Source organism: Prionailurus bengalensis, chromosome E4 (assembly GCF_016509475.1).
Source record: "Prionailurus bengalensis isolate Pbe53 chromosome E4, Fcat_Pben_1.1_paternal_pri, whole genome shotgun sequence".
Lineage (NCBI taxonomy): Eukaryota > Metazoa > Chordata > Mammalia > Carnivora > Felidae > Prionailurus > Prionailurus bengalensis.
Window position 1 is genome coordinate 43,201,676 of NC_057360.1, and position 19,836 is coordinate 43,221,511.

General features: G+C 52.6%; 1 protein-coding gene across 2 annotated transcripts in view; it reads left to right on the plus strand.

The window, feature by feature from the left end:
- Positions 1 to 2,943: 2,943 nt before the first annotated feature.
- The window catches only part of TMCC2 (transmembrane and coiled-coil domain family 2), a 39,963-nt gene continuing 23,070 nt past the window's right edge, over positions 2,944 to 19,836 (plus strand). Inside the window, exons 1-2 of one of the 2 annotated variants that reach the window (XM_043569257.1) lie at positions 2,944 to 3,593; positions 15,398 to 15,931. In XM_043569257.1, the coding sequence (XP_043425192.1) occupies positions 3,387 to 3,593; positions 15,398 to 15,931 (741 nt within the window). In that variant the 5' untranslated portion in view covers positions 2,944 to 3,386. Of the gene's footprint in view, positions 3,594 to 3,659; positions 4,652 to 15,397; positions 15,932 to 19,836 lie in introns of those variants that run through there. The other variant, XM_043569258.1, reaches the window with a different exon arrangement.

Consider the following 19,836-nt stretch of genomic DNA (forward strand, 5'->3'; position numbering starts at 1 on the left):
TGAGATAATTCTTTTTTTTCATGCGGCAGACTGGGGGCTTAGATAAATCTGTTAATTATTTTTGTTCTATTCAGGTTTACTGAGAACATCTATGTATTGAATGTTTTCACGTGCATTATCTATTTTGAATCCTTAGGATAACCAGGTGGGAATAGATCTTATTAGCGCCTGTTTATAGATGACAAAACCAAGGGTGAGAGAGGTTAAGTGATTTGGTTGCCCAAGAATACACAGGGAGTAACAGAACTGGAATTCTCACATGGACGGTCTAACACCAAGACCCGCGTTCTTCCTGAGACACCATGTTATCTACTACTTGTAATTAAGCAGCGGTGTCAAAGAAAAATGGAAAATCTACTCTTGCATACCAAACATAATCTCCTACATCGCAAATCTGCACATTTTTGTCTTATCTTGAACATCAAGACATCCTATGTGCCTATATTTTTCCAAAGAAGCCTAGAACACAAGAATGATCCATCCTTTCAAAAGAATCTCAATCCAACTCCTTTCAAGTTCTGTTTATCTTAGGTACTCAAGAATTTACTCTGGCTACTGAAAATTTGCCATCGGCTTCAAACTGGCTGTTGTATGTAACACAGGTCTCTACACAGACCTCCCACCCATATTTCTTTGGCGGTAGTGTATTTGTTCTATGAGTATGAACACAGAGAAAGTTGGACTGGGTGAGAAGCATTTGAACTCCCAAGGTTAAACCATTGGAGTGGAATGTGTAACGCTTTGGAAACTGGATGACCTCTCTGATAATAGCCATGGCCCTCACTCTGCGCCAGGCAATGTCTAAATGCTTTACATTTACTACCCAACACCCTATAAGTACTGTCATTATCCTCACTTCCAAATCAGGAAACTGGGGCATAAAGGGGCTAGATAACTGGCCCCCAGTCACATGTGAGCGGAGAGCAGAGCCAGGATTTGCCTCCAACCAGTCTGGCCACAGAGTCTAAGCTCTTAGCCACCATGCTACATTGCTTCTCCCAAATGGAACGTACGGCATTAGCTGATTTCATTAAACACAGGGCTGCTTTTTATTGACCTGCATGACACCTCGCTAAATATGGCCACAAATAGGAAATTTGACCATCGTGCTATGTGTGTCTGATAATTAAAAAAAAAAAAATCAAAGTTAAGGCCAACTTCGACCTAGGAGAGAAATGAGACACGATTCAATTGGTAGGGGTCCCTGCATTTCTCTAGGGCTAGCCAGGAGTCTGGTAGAGGGCAGTAGACTATTCTGCCTGACATTCAGCACCAGGGGAATCTGCTCCCACTGGTTCTGTCTGGTCCTGCCTCGTTCTTCACTGGCGTTCTGTCTTTCCCTCACCATTGAAAATACTAACAGCAGAGTACCAGTAAAGCTTTGTTTTTCCGCGTTGTGCCTGATACCGTGTAGTGGATGCAGAGGGTGGTTCTGCATTCCCAGCCCATCCTAAATTCCTATCTTCTAAAAACGGAGCTGCCTAGTTTAGAAAGTAGCTGCCTGACTGAAGTAAATTCTTAACAACTTGGGCTCTTCCAGGATACACACGAAAATGAGTGGTTGGAATGGGAAAAAGGACAGAACAGAGTCAGGAAACTCATAGCCTGGTAGGACTGAAGTGAGGCTAGCATGGCGTGATAGGTGTAAAAGCGATTGGAAAACTGTAAAACACTTTAGGGATCATCACTGTGACTCACAGACTCAGTGGCCCCTTCGCCACAATCTAAACCAATGAATGGGTCTCAGATGTTCGCTTGCGTTAGAATTACCTGGAGGGCTTATTAAAACCGACTTCTGGACTCACTATTTTTGATTCCGTAGGTCTTGCTGGTTTCCAAGAATTTGCATTTCTGTCAAGTTTCCAGGTGCTGCTGGTGCTGCTGGTCCCAGGACCATCCCTTAACAACCATTGGTCTAGGCTGCTGGATGGGCAAAAAGCATCATATCCATAGTAAGCACACAGTAGACACTCGGATGGAGTTGTTATCACTCGGCTCCGTATCTCGGTAGCCCCAATATTTACTCTCTTCTGCCTCCAGATTAGTAGCGCACTTTGGCTGAGATTTATGGGAAAAAGCGATTGCGTTCTTTTTCTTCTCTTCCATATGTATCAACCTCCTGCCATTAACACGCCTTCTTATTTAAAAGCCTTTCCACAGTTTGCAAGGGGCTCACACATATTATTGCGTTAAACAATGAAATACGTTCTAATTTCTGAGCATAAAGCTAAAACTCATATGAGATAGTCACTTCAAGTGGGAGAAGGGATGATGGGGCAGAAGATCACCCCCTCCCCTTCTGCATTTGCTGCTGGTAACATAGGCATAAGGTTTGTGTTTCTGACCATGTGAGCTAGAGGGGATCACTGTCTTCCTCACCTACGAGATGTGTACACGTAATGTGCAAAGCTACAGCAAAATGCACTGATGATAAACATCCCTATCTCGCCCCCTCCCTGGCAAATAAAACGAGTGGGTGGGGGGAATCCCGGCAGAGTCTTTTCGGGGAGGGTCCCTCGGGCTCCGCTACAACCGCGTCTGGGTGGCGCGCCGCCCCGCCTCTACCCCGCAGCCCGCTCTCTGCAATGCCAAAGCGCAGCAGCAGAGCCCTCCAGACCTCTCCTGGGGGACCGCGCGGTGCAACCAACCCTAAAAACGTGGCCGCGCGACGCCCCCTCGGCCCTCCGGGCTTCCCATTGGCCCGTTGCCGCTGTCACTCCCTCCTTGCCTCGCCTTCCCCCTCGCGGGCGGAGGCAGCGGGCGGGGTAGGTTGCGCGCTCGCCGCTGGCTCGGGCCGCGGCCGCGGCTTTGCAGCAAGCCGCGCGGCGGGCGGGGAGCGGGGCGCGCAGGCGGGGAGGGGGCCGGGCGCGCTGCGGGCTCCGCGGCGGGCCCGTGCGGGCCGGGGGCCGGCGGCAGGGCCGGGGGCCGCAGCCCGAGCCGAGGGCGGCAGCCAAAGACCTGCCCCGCCGGCTGCCCGGTGCCCTGCCTCGCCCAGCAGCCCGGCCCGCCGGGAGGGATGCGCCGTGCCGCCCGGCTCCCCTCCGCCCAGCCGGCGCCCGGGAGCAGAAAGTTTGGGGGGCCGGGGGCCGTCTTCCTCCTCCCGCTCCAATGACTGCCCAAGGACTCCTGCTGCCCAGCCTCGACTGTGACCTGCCTCCGCTCCCCAGGTCGTAATGAACTATTCCAGGCTGTAACCAAGGCTCCCTGTCCTCGCCCCTCCCTCATCCTGATTTAGCTTTCAATTCAAGAAATTGTGACCCGCCGACCCCTCCCTCGTTACTAATTCAGACCCCCGGGCCTCGTTTTCTGAGTGCAAGAAGGGGTGCGGTCTCCCCCAAGACGGCGCGCTTGGAAGGACAGATTCCCCTTGCCGACCCACATACACCATGAAGAGGTGCAAATCGGACGAGCTGCAGCAACAGCAGGGCGAGGAGGATGGAGCTGGGCTGGAAGATGCCGCTTGCCACCTGCCGGGCGCGGACCTCCGGCCTGGGGAGGCCACGGGTGCTAACTCTGCAGGCGGGCCAACTTCAGATGCGGGCGCTGCCGCGGCGCCGAACCCGGGGCCCCGAAGCAAGCCTCCTGATTTAAAGGTGAGCGCAGATCTTCCCCTGGCAAGCCCAGCCGGCGACTTAGCTCTCCCCGCCCCACGCTGAAGTGCTTTCACAGGAGGAAAGTGATGGGGAAGCCAGGCAAAGGGCAGAGAGGATGTTCAGCCAGAACCCCGGGCTGGACGTCAGGTACCATTTGTGCCTCCGTCTTTCAGCCCCATTTCAGGCCTCTGTGTTTGTTCCTCATTATTCAGCAGACGTTCTAGTGACTCACCCACCCGAGATTGTTTGAATAATGTGTGTGAAGTGCTGTTCGCAGACAAAGGGCTGGAGAATTCCAAGATGCTAAGTAAAAAGTTGACATCACTTTCCCTCCTGTAAGATGGCAGGGGAAGAAAATTGCAGCGTGGGAGGCCAAGTAGAGGACCATTCGTTTCCTTTGCTGAATTAGTTTCCTCCTTTTGGGACCTTCCTGGATGAAGCTCAGTTTGCCCATCTGTGAAAGGGGAGTGTGGATTTCTTGCCGTTAGGTGGAGCCAGAGGTTAAGCTAGTGCTTGGAGATCCCTGCCTGCCTGCCTGCCTGCTGAACCAACCCCCAGGGTGGAGAACTGACAGGTGGCCAAGCGGTGCTTGGGCTGGCTCGGGGCACACATGCTGAGCCGGCAGTTAGAACCAGAATCCGAAACAGCCGATCACATGCAGCTGGGAGCCCTTTATTTTCCGGCCTGCGGTTGCCGACACAATTATCGAGCTATGTTGAATATGTCTCTATATTAATTAAAACAGAAGCGGGGATAAATAATGCGCCTTTGCTGGAGCTGCCACAGGGACTGCAGGCTCAGGATTTGCAAGCCGGCTCACCACGGGGCTGAGCGAGATGTCAGCCCAAGGAAGGAACTTAGATGCCTTGGAGATTGATGCCTCCGGAGAGATAGTCTCCAGAGGGGGTGCAAGGTCTGGGCTAGGGGAGCAAAAGGACTCCATTATGTTAAATAAAGCCCGTATCCTATGGCAGCAGCCACTAAGGAGCTTACCAGAATAAGCCAATGACATTCCTCGTTTGGCCTGAGCAGCTCAGAGTCAGGAAGTCAGAGCGCAGGTGAGTGTGCTCTTACCTGGGTGTGTTACCTGTCTGTGTGCCTCGGGGAGGGGTAGAAAGGGAGACAGCTAGCTCCTTGTGTGTACTTAAAAAAAAATATTGTGGCAGTTATGGGAATGTGACCTCTTGTGCTGCAGGTGCCCTGTTCCGAGGTTTGGGGCAAGCCTTCTGTCTAAAGATGAGCTCCATTGGGTAGGCTGTGCACAGGAGGTTTGTTCTCTCGTCAGGCCCGAGGCATCCTTGGCGCCTGTCCCAGCTGTCACCTCTGAGCCCACCCTGTGTGGTCAGGAGGTGTGGTTCCTATTTTAAGTGAGATAATGAACAGAAATGGGTGCCCTTAATGTTGATGTGGGAAGGAGGTGAGCCTTCTGCTGCACACTTCAGCCTCATTCTGGGCCCATCCAGAGGAGTCTGGCCAGCAAAACCTGATTCTCTGACCAGATGGGACCCTTGCCCTGAGTTTATGAGAAGCAGCCTTGGAAACTCCCCCACTCTCCAGCGCAGGCCAGCAGTGGGAACTGCCAGCCCCATTCATATCCCCCACTTGCCTACATGGGGGAAGGTGGGTGGGCTGGTTGTGGTGTGGGGGCTGCGGTGTCTTTGTCTCTGTCGAAAACGCTGCCTTAAGAAAGCTCGTTCATCTCCACCCTCCTCTATCATCTCTCTCTCTTCTTTGTCTTTTTTATTTTTATTAGTGTGTGTGTGTGTGTGTGTGTGTGTGTGTGTGTGTGTGATGCCCTCGTTCTGGTCAGGCAGATGCAGCAACAACTCTACACCTGATATTAACCCCTGAACTTCCCTGAAGCAGAATTGAGATCAGATGTGAGAAAAGGAGCCTCACCGCCCCCTCCCCAAAACATATCACTGAGGTAGATTGCAGCCATGTGGACCCAGGCTGGCAGCAAGAAGGAGAAAACATAGCGGCTGCTTGCTCAGTAGGAGGATGGGGAGACGAGCAGAGCCCTTTCCTGTTTATCTCTGTCTGCTTTATCAAAACATGTTTACGAGGTAGGGACTTCAGAACCAGATAAGGACTGGGCCATCGAAATTTGATTTGCTGTGTGCTCTCAGGCAAATCACTCAACCTTTCTGAGCCTTTTTCTCGGAAAAGGGAATAGGAAGATTGAAGTGTCCAAACTTGGTCTCCAATGCTGGAAAAAGTTGTTTACCAATGGTGGCACAGTTTTCCCAATGATGGAAAAATTCCATGACTGGCTCTAACACTGGCTAGAAGCAGACTTGTTTGGATTTGATGGTGATACCAGACAGGGGCAAGTTTAACTTTTTTTGTAACACCTGTGTCTGGCCTAGAGCGACCAGCGGTTCTGGCTTGCTTTTGTTTTCATTTTAAACTTTGGAGATGGAGACTTTTGGTCCCTTAGTCCCACTTCTGTTTTCTTGTGACAGCTTCAGGCATTGTGATAGGTTAAATGCATCGGAAGAAATCACCTTGAGAAAGGGGCAAAAAAAAACAAACCAGGAGGCTCTTTGTCTGAAGCACCTCCATGGAGGTTGGGGGGGGGTGGATTTTAGTCTTTGCCAAATAGATCTGAATGGTGCCCTAACTAGTGGCACCTACAGGTTTCAGGGGCTCCTTTGGCCTCCCTTCAGTGTTGTGCGGCATATGACTCTGTGCTGTAAGTTTCTGCTGCAGGGGCCTGGGACCTGTAATTACGGGGTTGGAGGGCCAATGAAAAGAAGGAAAAATAGTTAAACAGCAGTCATAAAGGAGCAATTATGTAATTGTTACTGAAAAATCACCTGCAAATGGACATTGCCCCCCAGGAGGTTCATGGGGGTACTTTGGCGGCCGCCTTAGCTCCTCAGCACACTTGACGTGGCTTCCCTACAACAGGAGCCCAACAATCCAGAGTCCCGTTGCCCCCTCCCTCCACTCGTGGCTTGGATTCCTATTTAACCACTTCAGTTCATGTCTCGAGTCGTTTGTCACCATCATCAAGTCCTTTGCCACTACCAGATTCCCTGCCAGTCGGGAGGACAGGCCAGGATGGCCGGCAACAGAGAGAGTTAGCTGACCAAAAAGTACACTGGAATTCTCCGGGGAGGAAACCCAGCTCTAGTGAGAAAAGGGAGTGGGGAGGAGCTCGGAGGAAACTGCAGAAAGGGACACGGGGCACACGTTCCTGTTAAAACTACAGTGGGTGGTAGCTGTTGCTGAGGCCTGGGATGAGTGGCGAAGCACAGGAGTCAGCTGGTTCTGTCCTGGGTTCCAGAAGCCTCAAGGCAAGGAGGAAATCACCAGCCTCGCCACCTCTGCCTCCCCTTGTGCAGCCAGAGCAATTGAGCCTTTCCTGAAAGGGAGACTCTGAAAGTGCGGAGCCAGAGGCCTTCCCTTGACGTTCTCTTCCCCTCACAAAAGCCCCTGTGGATAATTTCCCCAGGGATTTCTGGGCACTGTTAATACTTTTCCCAGAAGAAAAAAGGGGGTACGCTGGAATCCCATTATTACAGTCCTGGCTCGAAGTGCTTTTGACTTTAGATTCATTTGGGTTCCAGCTGATGGTCTTGCATTCACCCCATGCACTAGCCTCCCTGCCTGTTCAGAGTAAGATGAGAAAAAGCGATTAGAAGCCACATAGCTGGCCGAAAGTCCCGGCCGAATCCTGTGTGGTTCCCCTTGCGGCCTCCCCACCTTTATTGGCGCTCACAGGTACTTGAGCCTCTCCCAAATGGCCCGGGTTCCTTCAACCCTCCCATAGAGAGTCCACTGGGGAAGGGATCATGGGTCAACAGATACCGAATCCCTTCAGTGGGAAAGGCGCTGTTCTAAAGTGTGAATAAGACGTGTCTGGAAAAGTGTCTGAAAACGCATACGTATCGTTTACAACAGCAAAACAGACACCCCCTTTACCTACCATCTGAGTCGAGAAAGAGAACGTTGACATTCCCAAGAAGCCCCTGCTTGTTTTTCTGTTCTTTTTTTTGTTTGACTTTTTTTTTTTTTTTTTTTTTTTTTTTGCTTTTTTAAGTAAGCATTACATCCAACGTGGGGCTTGAACTCACGACCCCAAGATCAAGAGTCGTGTACTCTACTGACTAAGCCAGCCAGCAGGCACCCCTTGTTTGTTTCCCCCACCCCCCCTTTTTTTTTTAAGGCCGTGGCTCTTGATCAGATTTCTGGGTTTCAGTTTCTCTACTGCGTCAGTGGAGGAGAAGACAAGTTACTTCACAGGAAGGAGCGTGTGTGCTCTGGGATTCTAGTGGAGGGTTCTGATGGTAGAGTATGGCTCTACATGCCTTTTCCTACTTCTGCTTTAGGAGTGATATGTTCAGGCATGAAGATTCCTTCAGTCTCACGCAGGGGCTGAACCCCTGGGATAGATTTCATCAGGGAAGTAGGATTGCAGTAGATGTAAGATCAAGGGAGGGGGAAATTAGGGGAAATTAGTTCTTTGGCAACAGGTAAGCCCCCAGCCAAACAGGATGAAATGCTTGCAGGGAAATCACCCATCAAAGCACACATAAGTGTAAGAGTGCTTTGAGCATCATGCAGTGGAGTCAGAAACATATGGGGTCGATCGGAAGAGGTGGGCTTAGAGCAAGATATTAAAGAAAGGGTAGGGGGCACCTGGGTAGGCTCAGTGGGTTAAGCATCCGACTCTTGATTTCAGCTCAGGTTGTGATCCGAGGGTCGTGGGATTGAGCCACGTGTCGAGCTCCACACTGAGCGTGGAGCCCGCTTCCAATTCTTTCTCTCCCTCTGCCCCTCTCCCTCGCTTGTGTGTGCTTTCTCTCTCTCTAAAATAAAAGATAAAAAAAATAATAAAGAGAGGGTAGAATGTTAATTACCAAAGAAGAGGAAAGGGGTTGGGGCACCTGAGTGGCTCAGTCGGTTAAGCGTCCGACTTTGGCTCAGGTCATGATCTCACAGTCTGTGAGTTCGAGCCCCGCGTCAGGCTCCGTGCTGACCGCTCGGAGCCTGGAGCCTGCTTCGGATTCTGTGTCTCCCTCTCTCTCTGCCCCTCCCCTGCTCACGCTCTCTCTCTGTCTCAAAACTAAATAAAAACATTAAAAAAAAAAAAAAAGGAGAGGGGCTTTCTAAATGGGGGAAGTGAAGTGGCAAGTGCCAAGGGCTTCGTGGGGCCAGTGTCCTTTTTGACTAGAATACACTTGTTCTCCCAGCCCTGTAAATAGTCAGGGATAGTGCAGGGGTGTGAAAAATGCTGAGGTTCCCGGGTTTTCACCCCACCTGCACCTAAGGTGCAGAGGGTGGAGGGTCCCGAGGCCCAGGATGGCCCCATCCCCACCCCTCTTTGCCTCCAGAAATATTCAGAGCAGCCCTGTATGTGGGCTCCGGAGGAATTGGTGACCGACGGGAAAGCACGTGGCAAAGGGAGCTCTCCGTTCTCCTGCCACATATCGGGTTCTAGATAAATTCCCAGCTGCCCTCGTGGCTCTAGTGGGAACCGTCCCGCAGGCTCAGTGTTTGCCGAATGTACTTCTTTTTTTTGTGGATCTAATTGTCCTTCGCTGCCAGTCATGCTAACAAGACTGTCTCCCTCAACAAGGAATTGAAACATCTCCTAAGACCTGGATTTTAGGTGGAAGTTTTAAGAAAAAGTGTGAGTGTCGGGAGCTGGGGGGAAAGCTCAGCTGGCTTCTCAGTGGTAGTTTTGGAGGCCAACTCAAAATTCTTCCCTGTTTTCGTCCCTCTTCGAAGAGATGGCCCCTGCCTTAGAAATCCTCATAGACCAGGAGGGCGCATTCTTAGAACGCGGCCAGGACTGGACAAGGCCCACCGTTATCAGCCAGACACGTAAGCCTCTCTCCATGTTACGAAGTTAGAACAAAGCTGTTGAGGGGTAGCAGGTATGTTTTGTGATTGTGTGAGAAAAATAATAGGTTACTTTTCAAATTGAATGGCTGAAGGCTTCCTTATTCCAGCCAAGTTAACTGAGTCATGTGCACCCTGGAAAACAACACTGGCTGTGAGCACCTGAGCCCTGACCCCAACTGTGTGTGAAGACGGTAAACACGTTCAGGCTCCCGGGTCCCTGTTCATCTCCTTCCAGGCCGGTTCAGCCTTGGCCGTTACTGGGATGAGGTACACTGAGATAAGACTTTGAACTGTAGCAGGAGGGATCTGGGTTGGACACAAGCTGCCTGGCTGAGCATTTTATGTCTTTGGAAAAGGTCATTGTCTAAGGATTAAGTCCTCTTTTAAGATGGTTCTGTAGGCTTGGATAGTTTCCACTCAGAAAATAAATAATTACGCAGCAATTGTCAGGTAAAATTAGGGATGCAAAGATATAGATGATATAACTCTTGGCCTCCGTTGAGGAGTCTGTCCATAAGCAGGTAAAAAGTTGGATAACAGTTTGAGAAAGCACTGGAAGCCGTGTCACAAGGCACACGATTAATTGCAAGGTGAGCGGTGCAGATAATGAGCTCTCTGGACTTCAGAGCAGGGCAGTGAGACCTGGTCGGGGATGGCTTGATGGAGGGGGCAGCCAGTGAAGGGTGGGTAGGAGGAGAGGAGGCGGAGAGAGGGCGCACCACACGGGCAACTTTTAAATCTTCCGGGCTGGTATATGTCGAGTCAGTTCTGCCTAAAGACCCAGGGGAGGCGGTCGCCTTCCCAGACTTGCACTGGCACCAGGCAGGATTCTCTAAGCAATAAAGGAAGGAGGAATTAAAATAAAATTGAGAATGGGGAAGTCATTTGCCCCTGTGTTGAGATCTGCCTTTTTTGAAGTGTCAGCTGTGATGCTGGGGGAGAAAAAAAATGATTCCAAAAACCTTTCATCACTGTGTTTCTCACAGAAACCCCAGACAGGCCTGAACGCTGGCAACTACTCGCTTCTCTCCGTCATTATCCTCGTTGGTGCCAGACCTGGGGCAAGGCTCCCTGTCCCAGCCCCAGGCCCCCCACCCAAGGCTTCTTAAGGGCAATCGGAGACTTCCTCAATCCCCTTTGTATCCTGAGAGTAGGACTCTGTGGGTTTTCACAGCGATTAGCTCTCTAATGCTGGCCCTGTTTCCATAGAGACCCTATAAATAGAGGAACGTTGGCGACCTAGGCTTGCTAAGGCTCATGGTGACCCAGTCACCCCCCCGGCACCCGAGGCTGTGGTGGGGCGGAGGGAGTTCTGAACCCAGGTGGGAGGAAGGGATGTGCATTCAGCTGCCGGGTTGGGATAATTTGCTATCGGTTATCATGACTTGTTAAGATCCAGCTTTTCTGGGAGTTAAGAACACAGGGACCTGTAGGAATCAGAGGCTGCTTTTGGCTATTTTTAAAAAATGTTTATTTGTTTATTTTGAGAGGGAGAGAGGGAGCGCGCACGTGGGGCAGGGGAAGGGCGGGGGGGTGGGGGGGGAGGGGGCGGAGAGAGAATCCCAAGCAGGCCCCGCACTGTCAACGCCGAGCCCAACTCGGGGCTCGAATCCATGAACTGTGAGATCGTGACCTGAGCCGAATATCAAGAGTCCAGCGCTGAACTGACTGAGCCCCACAGGCGCCCCGCTTTGGGCTGTTTTTAACCAGATGGTGCCAAAGACGCTGTACCCTAAAGCATTTTACTTCTGATCTCATGCAGCTGTGTTTGCAGATTTTGGAGCAAACTTCCCCTTTGGGGGACCCACACCCAGGGAGGAAAACGGATGAAGCCTGTTGAGACACCACAAACTTCTCAGGAAGGATCTTACAAAAATCATCCAGCTCATGCTTTCTTCCTGAGAGGATGACAGCACCCTAAGGAGAGAGGGTCCTTTCTGCCCTTAAAAATAGTTCCAGGGGGAGGAGACAGCAAGTGCCCTCTCCTCCCCCTCCCCAGGTGTCAGCCCCCGGCCTGGAAGCTCTCCTTTCTGGCTAACTGCTGGCCTCCGGGCTGTTCTGGGACAGTTCTCGCTCATTCTACTAGGTCCGGAGAGCTCTGTTTATGCCTCACCCCTGACTCTGAAACATCTCAGCTCTCTCCTCCTAATCCGTGGCTTCGTTTGGCCACCACAATGGTTCCTGGCAGCTGGGGAAAAGCAAAAGTCAATGTGGAAAAGCAAGTGACATTTAGGAGCTGGAACCTGTTAGTCAGAACAGGTGGCGCTTTCTGCTGCGTTGGTGGCCAAGTTCCCTCAAGCTAGTCACCATGGTTTTCCTCATTTCCAAAACTTGTGGCTGGTTATGTGTATGTGCTGAGCTGTGTTTTTTGTTTTTTGTTTTTTTTTTAAATACTTACCACGTTATGTCAAAACTTCTCAACCATCTCCTCTTGGACGCCTATATGCAGAAGCACCCCAGCTCACGGGTCACCCAGCTCTCTTGTCTTGCACTTTGTTAGTGAGCAACACCCCCATCTCATTATTCTTTGGCTGCTTTTTTGTTCTTTCCCCTCACGCCTACCATAGACTTTAGCAGACTCCTCGGTACTACTAAAGCAAAGGTCCTGTGGTCAGCCAGTCACCATCCTGGGCTTTCCTTCACCTTCAGAACAGACAGGGAAGAGGGGAAATGAAGGCCCACTGTGGTTAAAGCCCTTACCCAAGTCCTACAATGTGGCATGGGCACATCGGCCATTACGGTTCAGGGGACCCGACTCCCCCTGGCCCAGGCCTTTTTAGGTTTGTTGTAATCCTGCCTCTGATACTGTTCTGGGATGCATGTAAATACCACATCTGCTTTAGTCTTAGAATCAGCGTGTGAGCCAGTGAGGGTAAATTAGACTAGAAGTTGGGGGACTTGCCCATGTAACTTGGATGAACCACTTAACTGTGCTGTGCCTCAGTTTTTTTAATCTGCAAAATGGAGACAATTGATCTATACCTGTCCCGTTCTCCCTCCTAAGGTTAGGATGACGGCGTAGATTGGAGAGCGCTTTAAAAAATGCTGCATGATTTTCAAATAAATTGACCAAGGATCTTAGGATTCAAGGCAATCTAGCAGACAGTGTGGCCGCTGTCCACAGCACCTCTGCCTGTTTCCCAGGGCTCAGAGCTCTGGGACCCGATGAAGTCTTTTGAAGGGAACTCTTTTTCCCTGAGCAGATACAGAAGATGGGCCTCTGAGTTGGAGAAGCTGGGTCAGGAGTGGTAGGGAGAGGACAGGGAGACCTGGAATGGGAAGCTGGGAGGACAGTTTGTAATGACTGTTTGACAGGAGCAGCTCGGCAAATGCCAGAGCCAGCTGGCCCCATCCATGATGCCTGGAGGGAGGTCTGGTATAGCTTGGGCCTCAGGAGGAAGGAGCGTCCTGGCCGCCCCTGGTCTGGAGGCCACAGGATCTGGCCACTTCCGAGTTGATGGCAGAGTGCGCTCCCCTGTCCGTCTGCCCTGGACATGTTGGCTCTGCCCGGAGCAGATTCAGGGGGGCCTCCTGGCCCTGCCTCAGGCTGGTCCTGCGGGGACAGTAACTCCCGTGGGAGAGCCTCACACTGTGTAACCTAATGTCTCCGGGGCTGCCCCAGAATTAAATTCTTGAGAAGCAATGGTGGTAGCCTTCATTTCCTCTTCTACAAGTGGAGATGTTGCTGCCGTTGCTTTTATTAGTGTCCGGGAAAATCAAGTGAGATCATGTAGAAGAAAAAAAAAAAAAAAACCCCTTGAAAACTGTAAACCGTGAGCCCATGGTGACTTGTGCCGATGTAACATATCTGGCCTGTAAAATGGGTGATGGAAAGGCCCTGCCTACTTCGAGGATGGTGGGGAGACTCAAATGAGGCCACAACTGAACGTCCTGAACTTTTACACAAATTTACGATAGCTTAGTTAGTGACACCCAGAGGTCAGTGCAGCTGTCTCCACATACAATCCTGAGGTATAAAAAAACAAGAGCCAGGTCAGCTAATTCACATCTAACATGGGTTTGGTTTTTTTTTTTTCTTGGTTTCTGCATGGTCTAAGGTTTTCTGTCTGTGAGTTTATTTCAAGAAGAAAAGAAAACTCAGGGGCACCTGGGTGGCTCAGTCGGTTGAGCGTCTGACTTCGGCTCACGTCACGATCTCACGGATCGTGGGTTCGAGCCCCGCCTTGGGCTCTGTGCTGACGCCGAGGAGCCTGCTTGGGATTCTCTTTCTGCCTCTTTTTCTGCCCCTCCCCTGCTCATGGTCACACTCTCCCAAAATAAATATTTAAAAATAGATAAAAATGAGGCTGGCTCATGAGATTATGGGTTGTTCCTCCCAAGTGAGGACCTGCTGGGGCTCACTGAGCCCCAAATGGCCAGGTTCCGAATTTTTCTTCTTAGGAGTTCCCGAGTGTGGCTTCTCACCTGGTCACCGCACGGCCCAGCCCTCCCTTTGGCTCTGAAGCTCTCTGCCTAGGGCTCGGCCTGGCCAAAGAAGCCAGCCCCCTGACAGGCATGCTCTCCATCTCTGGCCTGAACGGTCCTGCCTGGGGAGCAGCAGAGCTGAGAGGGAAGGCTGGGGCCAGGGCAGCACTGGGCTCCAGGGCCCCTTTGGTCCGTTCCAGTCTGAGGGGAAAGACACTGACTTAGATACCTCATTCCAATAGGGATGCTGAAGAAGTGGTCACGTTACTGACTGCACTGTGAGGCATGCCCATAGGAGTAATGTTTATTATTTATTTTTTGTTTACCAGTTCGTTACGAAGGGTATTACAAAGGATACAGATGAATAGCCAGATGGAGAAATATACATGGGACGAGGTCCAGAAGGGTCCCGAGTGCAGGAGCTTCTGTCCCGGTAGAACTGGGGTACACCATCCTCCTGGCATGGATGTATCCACCAACCTGGAAACTCCAGTAAAACTTCTTTTATTGCCAACCACATCAGGAATGAGACTGGCTGCAAATAACAGAAGAGCATGCTAAGATAGGTACGGTGTTGTAGACAAAGATAGGTTTATTTATTTCATGTGGCCAGAATCCCAAGATGGGCATTCAGAACTGCTTTGGCATCAAGTTCCCAAACCTGTCGCTCGCGGCTCTCCCGTGTGTGTGTGTGTGTGTGTGTGTGTGTGTGTGTGTGTGTGTGGCCCTTCGCCATCATGCCAGTCATCTTGTGGTTGCAAGACGGCAGCTATGTGTCCAGGAATTACCGCTACATTCCAGACCTGAGGAAGTAGGAAGGGCCAGGAGCTTTATCAGGAAAGCACAAAGTGCTGCTAGAAACTCTCACCTTGCTTTTCATTGGCTAGAGCTGTCACGTGTCACTCCTAGCTGCAAGGGAGTCTGATGAAGTATAAGAATTTTTAGCAAGGGGCATGAAGGCCAGGCCGTTTGGTTGGTAAGGAAGGGGAACACATGTTGGGTAAGCATTCAGCAACGTCTTCTACAACAGTACAAGCTGATGGTCTGACCCTGATCTTCTCAGGGAGCACCGCACGGAGGCATCTTCGGAAACGGGTGCCTGGTGGTCTAAAAGAGCCAGCGCAGCTCGAAAGAGGACTGAACTTAGAAGGAGGGACAGACCGGAGGGCAGGGGTGGCGGGAATCGATCCAGAAGGATACAACCCCGTGAGCCTCAGACTAGTCACAAGATCGCATGACCAGTAACCCTGAACCGTGTGTTGATCGTGAATGTCCTGTGGAGGGCTGTGGGGGTACATTTCTTGGGGAAGAGAGACTGGGTCACGGTTGCTTGCTACCTTCCTGCAAGGTGCCCTCTTAGGCATGACAGGCCATTCGCAGGGATCTTCCAGGTTCGGACAGCTGTAGTAGCTCTAGTGATCTCCCAAGAGCACACCCCCCCCCCCCCCGCCCACCTCTGTCCCCAACAACTGGGCATTCCAGAGCTTTCCATTCACGAGGGTTCTTCATCTCTCCCCGTTAAGAAAATCCAGCAGCTCTCAGAGGGCTCCATGTTTGGCCACGGCCTGAAGCACCTGTTCCACAGCCGGCGCCGGTCTCGGGAGAGGGAGCATCAGACGTCTCAGGATTCCCAGCAGCAGCAGCAGCAGCAGGGCATGTCCGACCATGACTCCCCGGACGAGAAGGAGCGCTCCCCGGAGATGCACCGTGTCTCCTACGCCATGTCCCTGCACGACCTGCCCGCGCGGCCCACCGCCTTCAACCGCGTGCTGCAGCAGATCCGCTCCCGGCCCTCGATCAAGCGGGGCGCCAGCCTGCACGGCAGCGGCGGGGGCGGCGGCGGGGGCGGCAGCCGGCGCACCAAGAGCAGCTCCCTGGAGCCCCAGCGCGGCAGCCCCCACCTGCTGCGCAAGGCCCCCCAGGACAGCAGCCTGGCCGCCATCCTGCACCAGCACCAGTGCCGCCCCCGCTCCTCCTCCACCACCGACACCGCCCTGCTGCTGGCTGACGGTGGCAACGTGTACCTCCTGGCCGAGGAGGCCGAGGGCGGCGATAAGGTGAGGTGGGGCACGAGGGGGCGTGGCCTCGGTGTGGCGGGGAGGCACTGGGGCGCGAGAGCCATCCGCGGAGGGGCCTCTGGACCTGCGGGGGGCTGAGCTGGGGTCCTGCAGGGTGGGTACCCACACCCTGCTGCCCACAGAACTGTCCGCGGGGTTGGACCAAACCCAAGGCAAGAGATGATCCCCAAGGGGTTCGTTTCTCTTTGTCTCAGGGGTTTTCAAAAATGAGGTTTTGCTCAGGCCGATGTTAATTCCGGCTTGTTTACCTTAAACAGGCCATCAAGGAGCAGTACCGGCATTTGGTTCAGAGCCTAGGCTGGCGCCAGCCCTGGCTCTGCACTTAGTAAGCTGCGTCAGTCACTTAACGTCTGTGTACCTCAGTTTCCCCAGCTGAAAGCGAGGATAATAACAGTAGAGTTGCTGTAGGTTCGAATGGGTTCATGTATGTATGAATGTCTGGGATGGAGCCTGGCACAGTATCGTTTTTATTATTATTACCAACCAAAGAAGATAGGAGAGGAAGCCATGAGGGGTAAGGGTAAGGAGAAAAGCTAGTTTGGCACTTCTGAAGTTCTGTCCTCACTCCTTTGTTCATATGACAAGTGCTCACTGAACGCTTGCTAATGCCATAAGAATGAACAAGCTGAGGTACTGTGTTCACGAGCTTACTGAATAGAGGTGGGGGGCAGACGGGCAACGGACAGAATAAGGTGGTAAGGCTGTGATAGAGGCTGTGTGGCCTTTGGGAGCAGGGGGAGGGAATTGGAGTTGGTAAAGACCTTCTGGAGGAAGCCATTGACTTGAGCCTTGAAGGAGTACAGGTTAGCCCAGGAAAGAACTAGGGGGAAGGGGGGGGGGGGGGGAGAGGGAGTAGCATGTACAGAAGTCCGCGAGCTGGCGCAGGGGTCCTCCTGGCCTTCGCTGTGGTCACAGCATCCAGCTGTGTTGGGGACCGACGGGTAGGCAGAGGCCAGACTACACAGGTAGTGTGAAGGTGTCCGTGGGTGTTAGGCAGGAAGCTGGAAGGAAGTGGTCCCTCTGGATCTCAGTGTAGACAATAGACTGGGAAGGGGGTCAGGAGTGGAGTCAAGGAAACTGGTTTTGGAGCTGCTTCAGGAGTCTGGGCCGCAGCAGTGAGGTTGGAAAGGAGGAGACAAATCCGGAAGACTTTTGGAAGTTGGAATCAGCACTGCCAGGTGAGAAAGTGGATAGGAAGACAAAAGGAAAGAGGAGAGGATGATTCCAGGGTTTCTGGCTTACCAACCTCGCGGATGGGGCATCTTCTAGTTGAGGAAACACGGAAGTAGGAGCAGGTTGTGGAAGGAGACTGATGCGTTCGCTTTTGGACGCGTTGAGTTGCAGGTGCCTTTGGGAGCTGTCCGACTAAAGAGCTCCAGCGGGCAGTCGGGTTCATGGGCGAGAGGTCTGGACTCGGGCTGGCACTCTGGAAGTCAGCACTGAGCTTGAAATCATGGGTATAGAAGAGACCCCTGAAGGGCACGTGTCAAGTGAGCGCGAAGTCGAGGACAGATGTGACATAAAAGGACAGAATATCCAGACACAGAGGAGTCACCATGGAGAGAGAGAATCCAGAAGCAGGAGGAGGGAGTAGTCAAAAGAGTGAAACGGGGCAGGAGTGACAGGTCCTATCTGGGTATGGAAGTGTGTGCAGGCAGCACACGCAGAGGGGGTCATTGGTAACCAGCAAGAAACCCGTTTCAGTGGATTTCGGAGCTGGTGGAAGTGGGCGCAGCGTGTGTTGCCCGTGCGGGGAGACAGGACAGCAGATACTGGGTTGAGGCACTTTGGGTTTTATTGAAGTTTTAAAGATGGGTGGGGAGAGTTGTGGGTCACCTAGGGCCTCATGGGCCAGGAAAGGGGCTTCTGACTTTTTTCCCAAGTGAGATGGGAGGTCATTAGAAGGTTTTTGTGCAGATGAGTGATACCTTTTCAGAAGACCACGCTGGCTGCTGTGTGAACAGGCTACGAGCCGGGGTGTAAACACGGAGTCCAGCCGGGAAGCTGTCGAAATACTCCAGGCACGCGGCGGTGGTGGCTTGCAGCTGGGTGGGAGTGGTAAGGGTGGGGAGAAGTGGCTGGATTCTGGGTTTGCTTCGGAGATCGGGCCACGTCCACCTCTGACGGACGTGGAGCGTGAAAGCAGGCAAAGACGGCACACGGCTTTTTGGCCTGGCAGCTGGAAAGACGAAATCGTCATTCACGGAGTTGGGAAAAAAGGCAAATGGAACAGATATCTGGCAGGGGCTGTGGGGGGGGGGGGGGGCAGAAAGCGGAGCTGGGTTTTGGACCTGTTACGTTTGAGACGGCTATTAAACATGCACATGGAAATGCCAAGTAGGCAGTCAGATGTATGAGTCTGGAGTCCTGGGGAGAGATCCAGGCTGGAGGCATACAGTTGGGAGTTGTCGGCGTGAAGATAGGATTTAGAAGGATGGCACCGGACCATTTGCAAGCCTAGTTTCAACTGTGGAGAGTGTGTTCCCAGAGTGAGATCTGCATGTGTTGGCTGAAAGGGCTTGTGGAATGGAGACCCCAGAGGGGCCAGCAGAATGAAGCAGCTTACCGGGCCACAGTGAACAGGTGCTCTGCGTGCAGCTGCAGCCAGACCCACCTCTCAGTGCTGAGTCAGTGAAGACACTTGAAAAATAAAATTAGAACCGTCCTGCCAGGCCAGGGTCCCCAGTACCACAGCTACTTTATGAAGAGGAGCATGTGAACCTTGTGTTCTCTGGCTGCCTGAGCAGACGGAGCGGGCGGGTGGCTGGCCCCGTGAGAAGCTGGTGAAGGGTCGTTGATGTTTGCTGACCGCGAATGCAAGGGGCTGGGGGGCGCGGAGGTGGGCGTGTCAGCCGGGAAGCTTCTCCCCAGGCTTTTGCACGTGGCTCGTGCGGACACTGGCCCCAAGACAGCCGGGGTTCTTCTCTTGCTGCCGGTGAAAGACCAGGGCCGGACGCTCTTGGGCGAGCTGCCAGGCAGGACGGTGCCCTGGGGGACATGATTGTTCCTATGACTGTCTTATATCCTTATTTAGAACTTTCAGCTCTCCCCAACTCTGTCATATGTATTGCCCAGTGAATCTGAACAACCTCCCTGTGAAGTTGCCAGAGCAGGTGTTCTTATCCCCATTTTCCGGATGAATAGACCGAGTCCTAGAGGAATCAAGAGACTGCTTGCCTGAGGACACCCAGCTACTTTCATGGCAGAGAGGAGACTAGAGCCCGCATTCGAGCGTGTTCGCGAGACCAAACAGATGCGAGGTCGCTGAAAGCACCAGGGGTCACGTGATGCAGTATCCATAGGGAGCAGACCTGCCTCGGCCCAAGAGGGTGACTTTATTGCTGGGGTGCCGTTCCCCCTTCAGTGACACAGCTTTCCAGCCCTGTAGCTGTTCCTCCAGAGATAGGCGAGGCCTGGGGAGCTCCTGAGGAGCAAGGGGGTCTTCCAGCCACCCCGGCTCTGTCAGCTGACTCCTCCAGACCCAGAGGCCATTGGTTGGTGTGAGAAGCTGTGGTGGTTCCACCCCGGTCTGGGCATGAATAGAAGGTATTCTTCTCTCTAGTAAACAATGCTCCGCATGCTCTCTGCAAGCTCCCTGGTGATTACTAGCATCTATTTTTAATTCATAAGCCTCCCCCACTACCCACACCCCTTGCCATTGTTTGGAACTCACCAGCTGGCTTTCGGACCAGAGCGGCCCCGGCGGGGGTTGAGTTACTGGAACAGCCTGGAGGCAGCTATAGTTCCTCAGCTGTCACGGAGAGGCTCGCCCAGCCCCCACCCGAAGAGAGCAGGGGACCTGGAGCCCCAAGGACAGCAGGGGAACAGATAGGGGCTCATGGTCCTGGGAGGCAGCTCAGCCTTGGTGACATTGTTGGCTATCA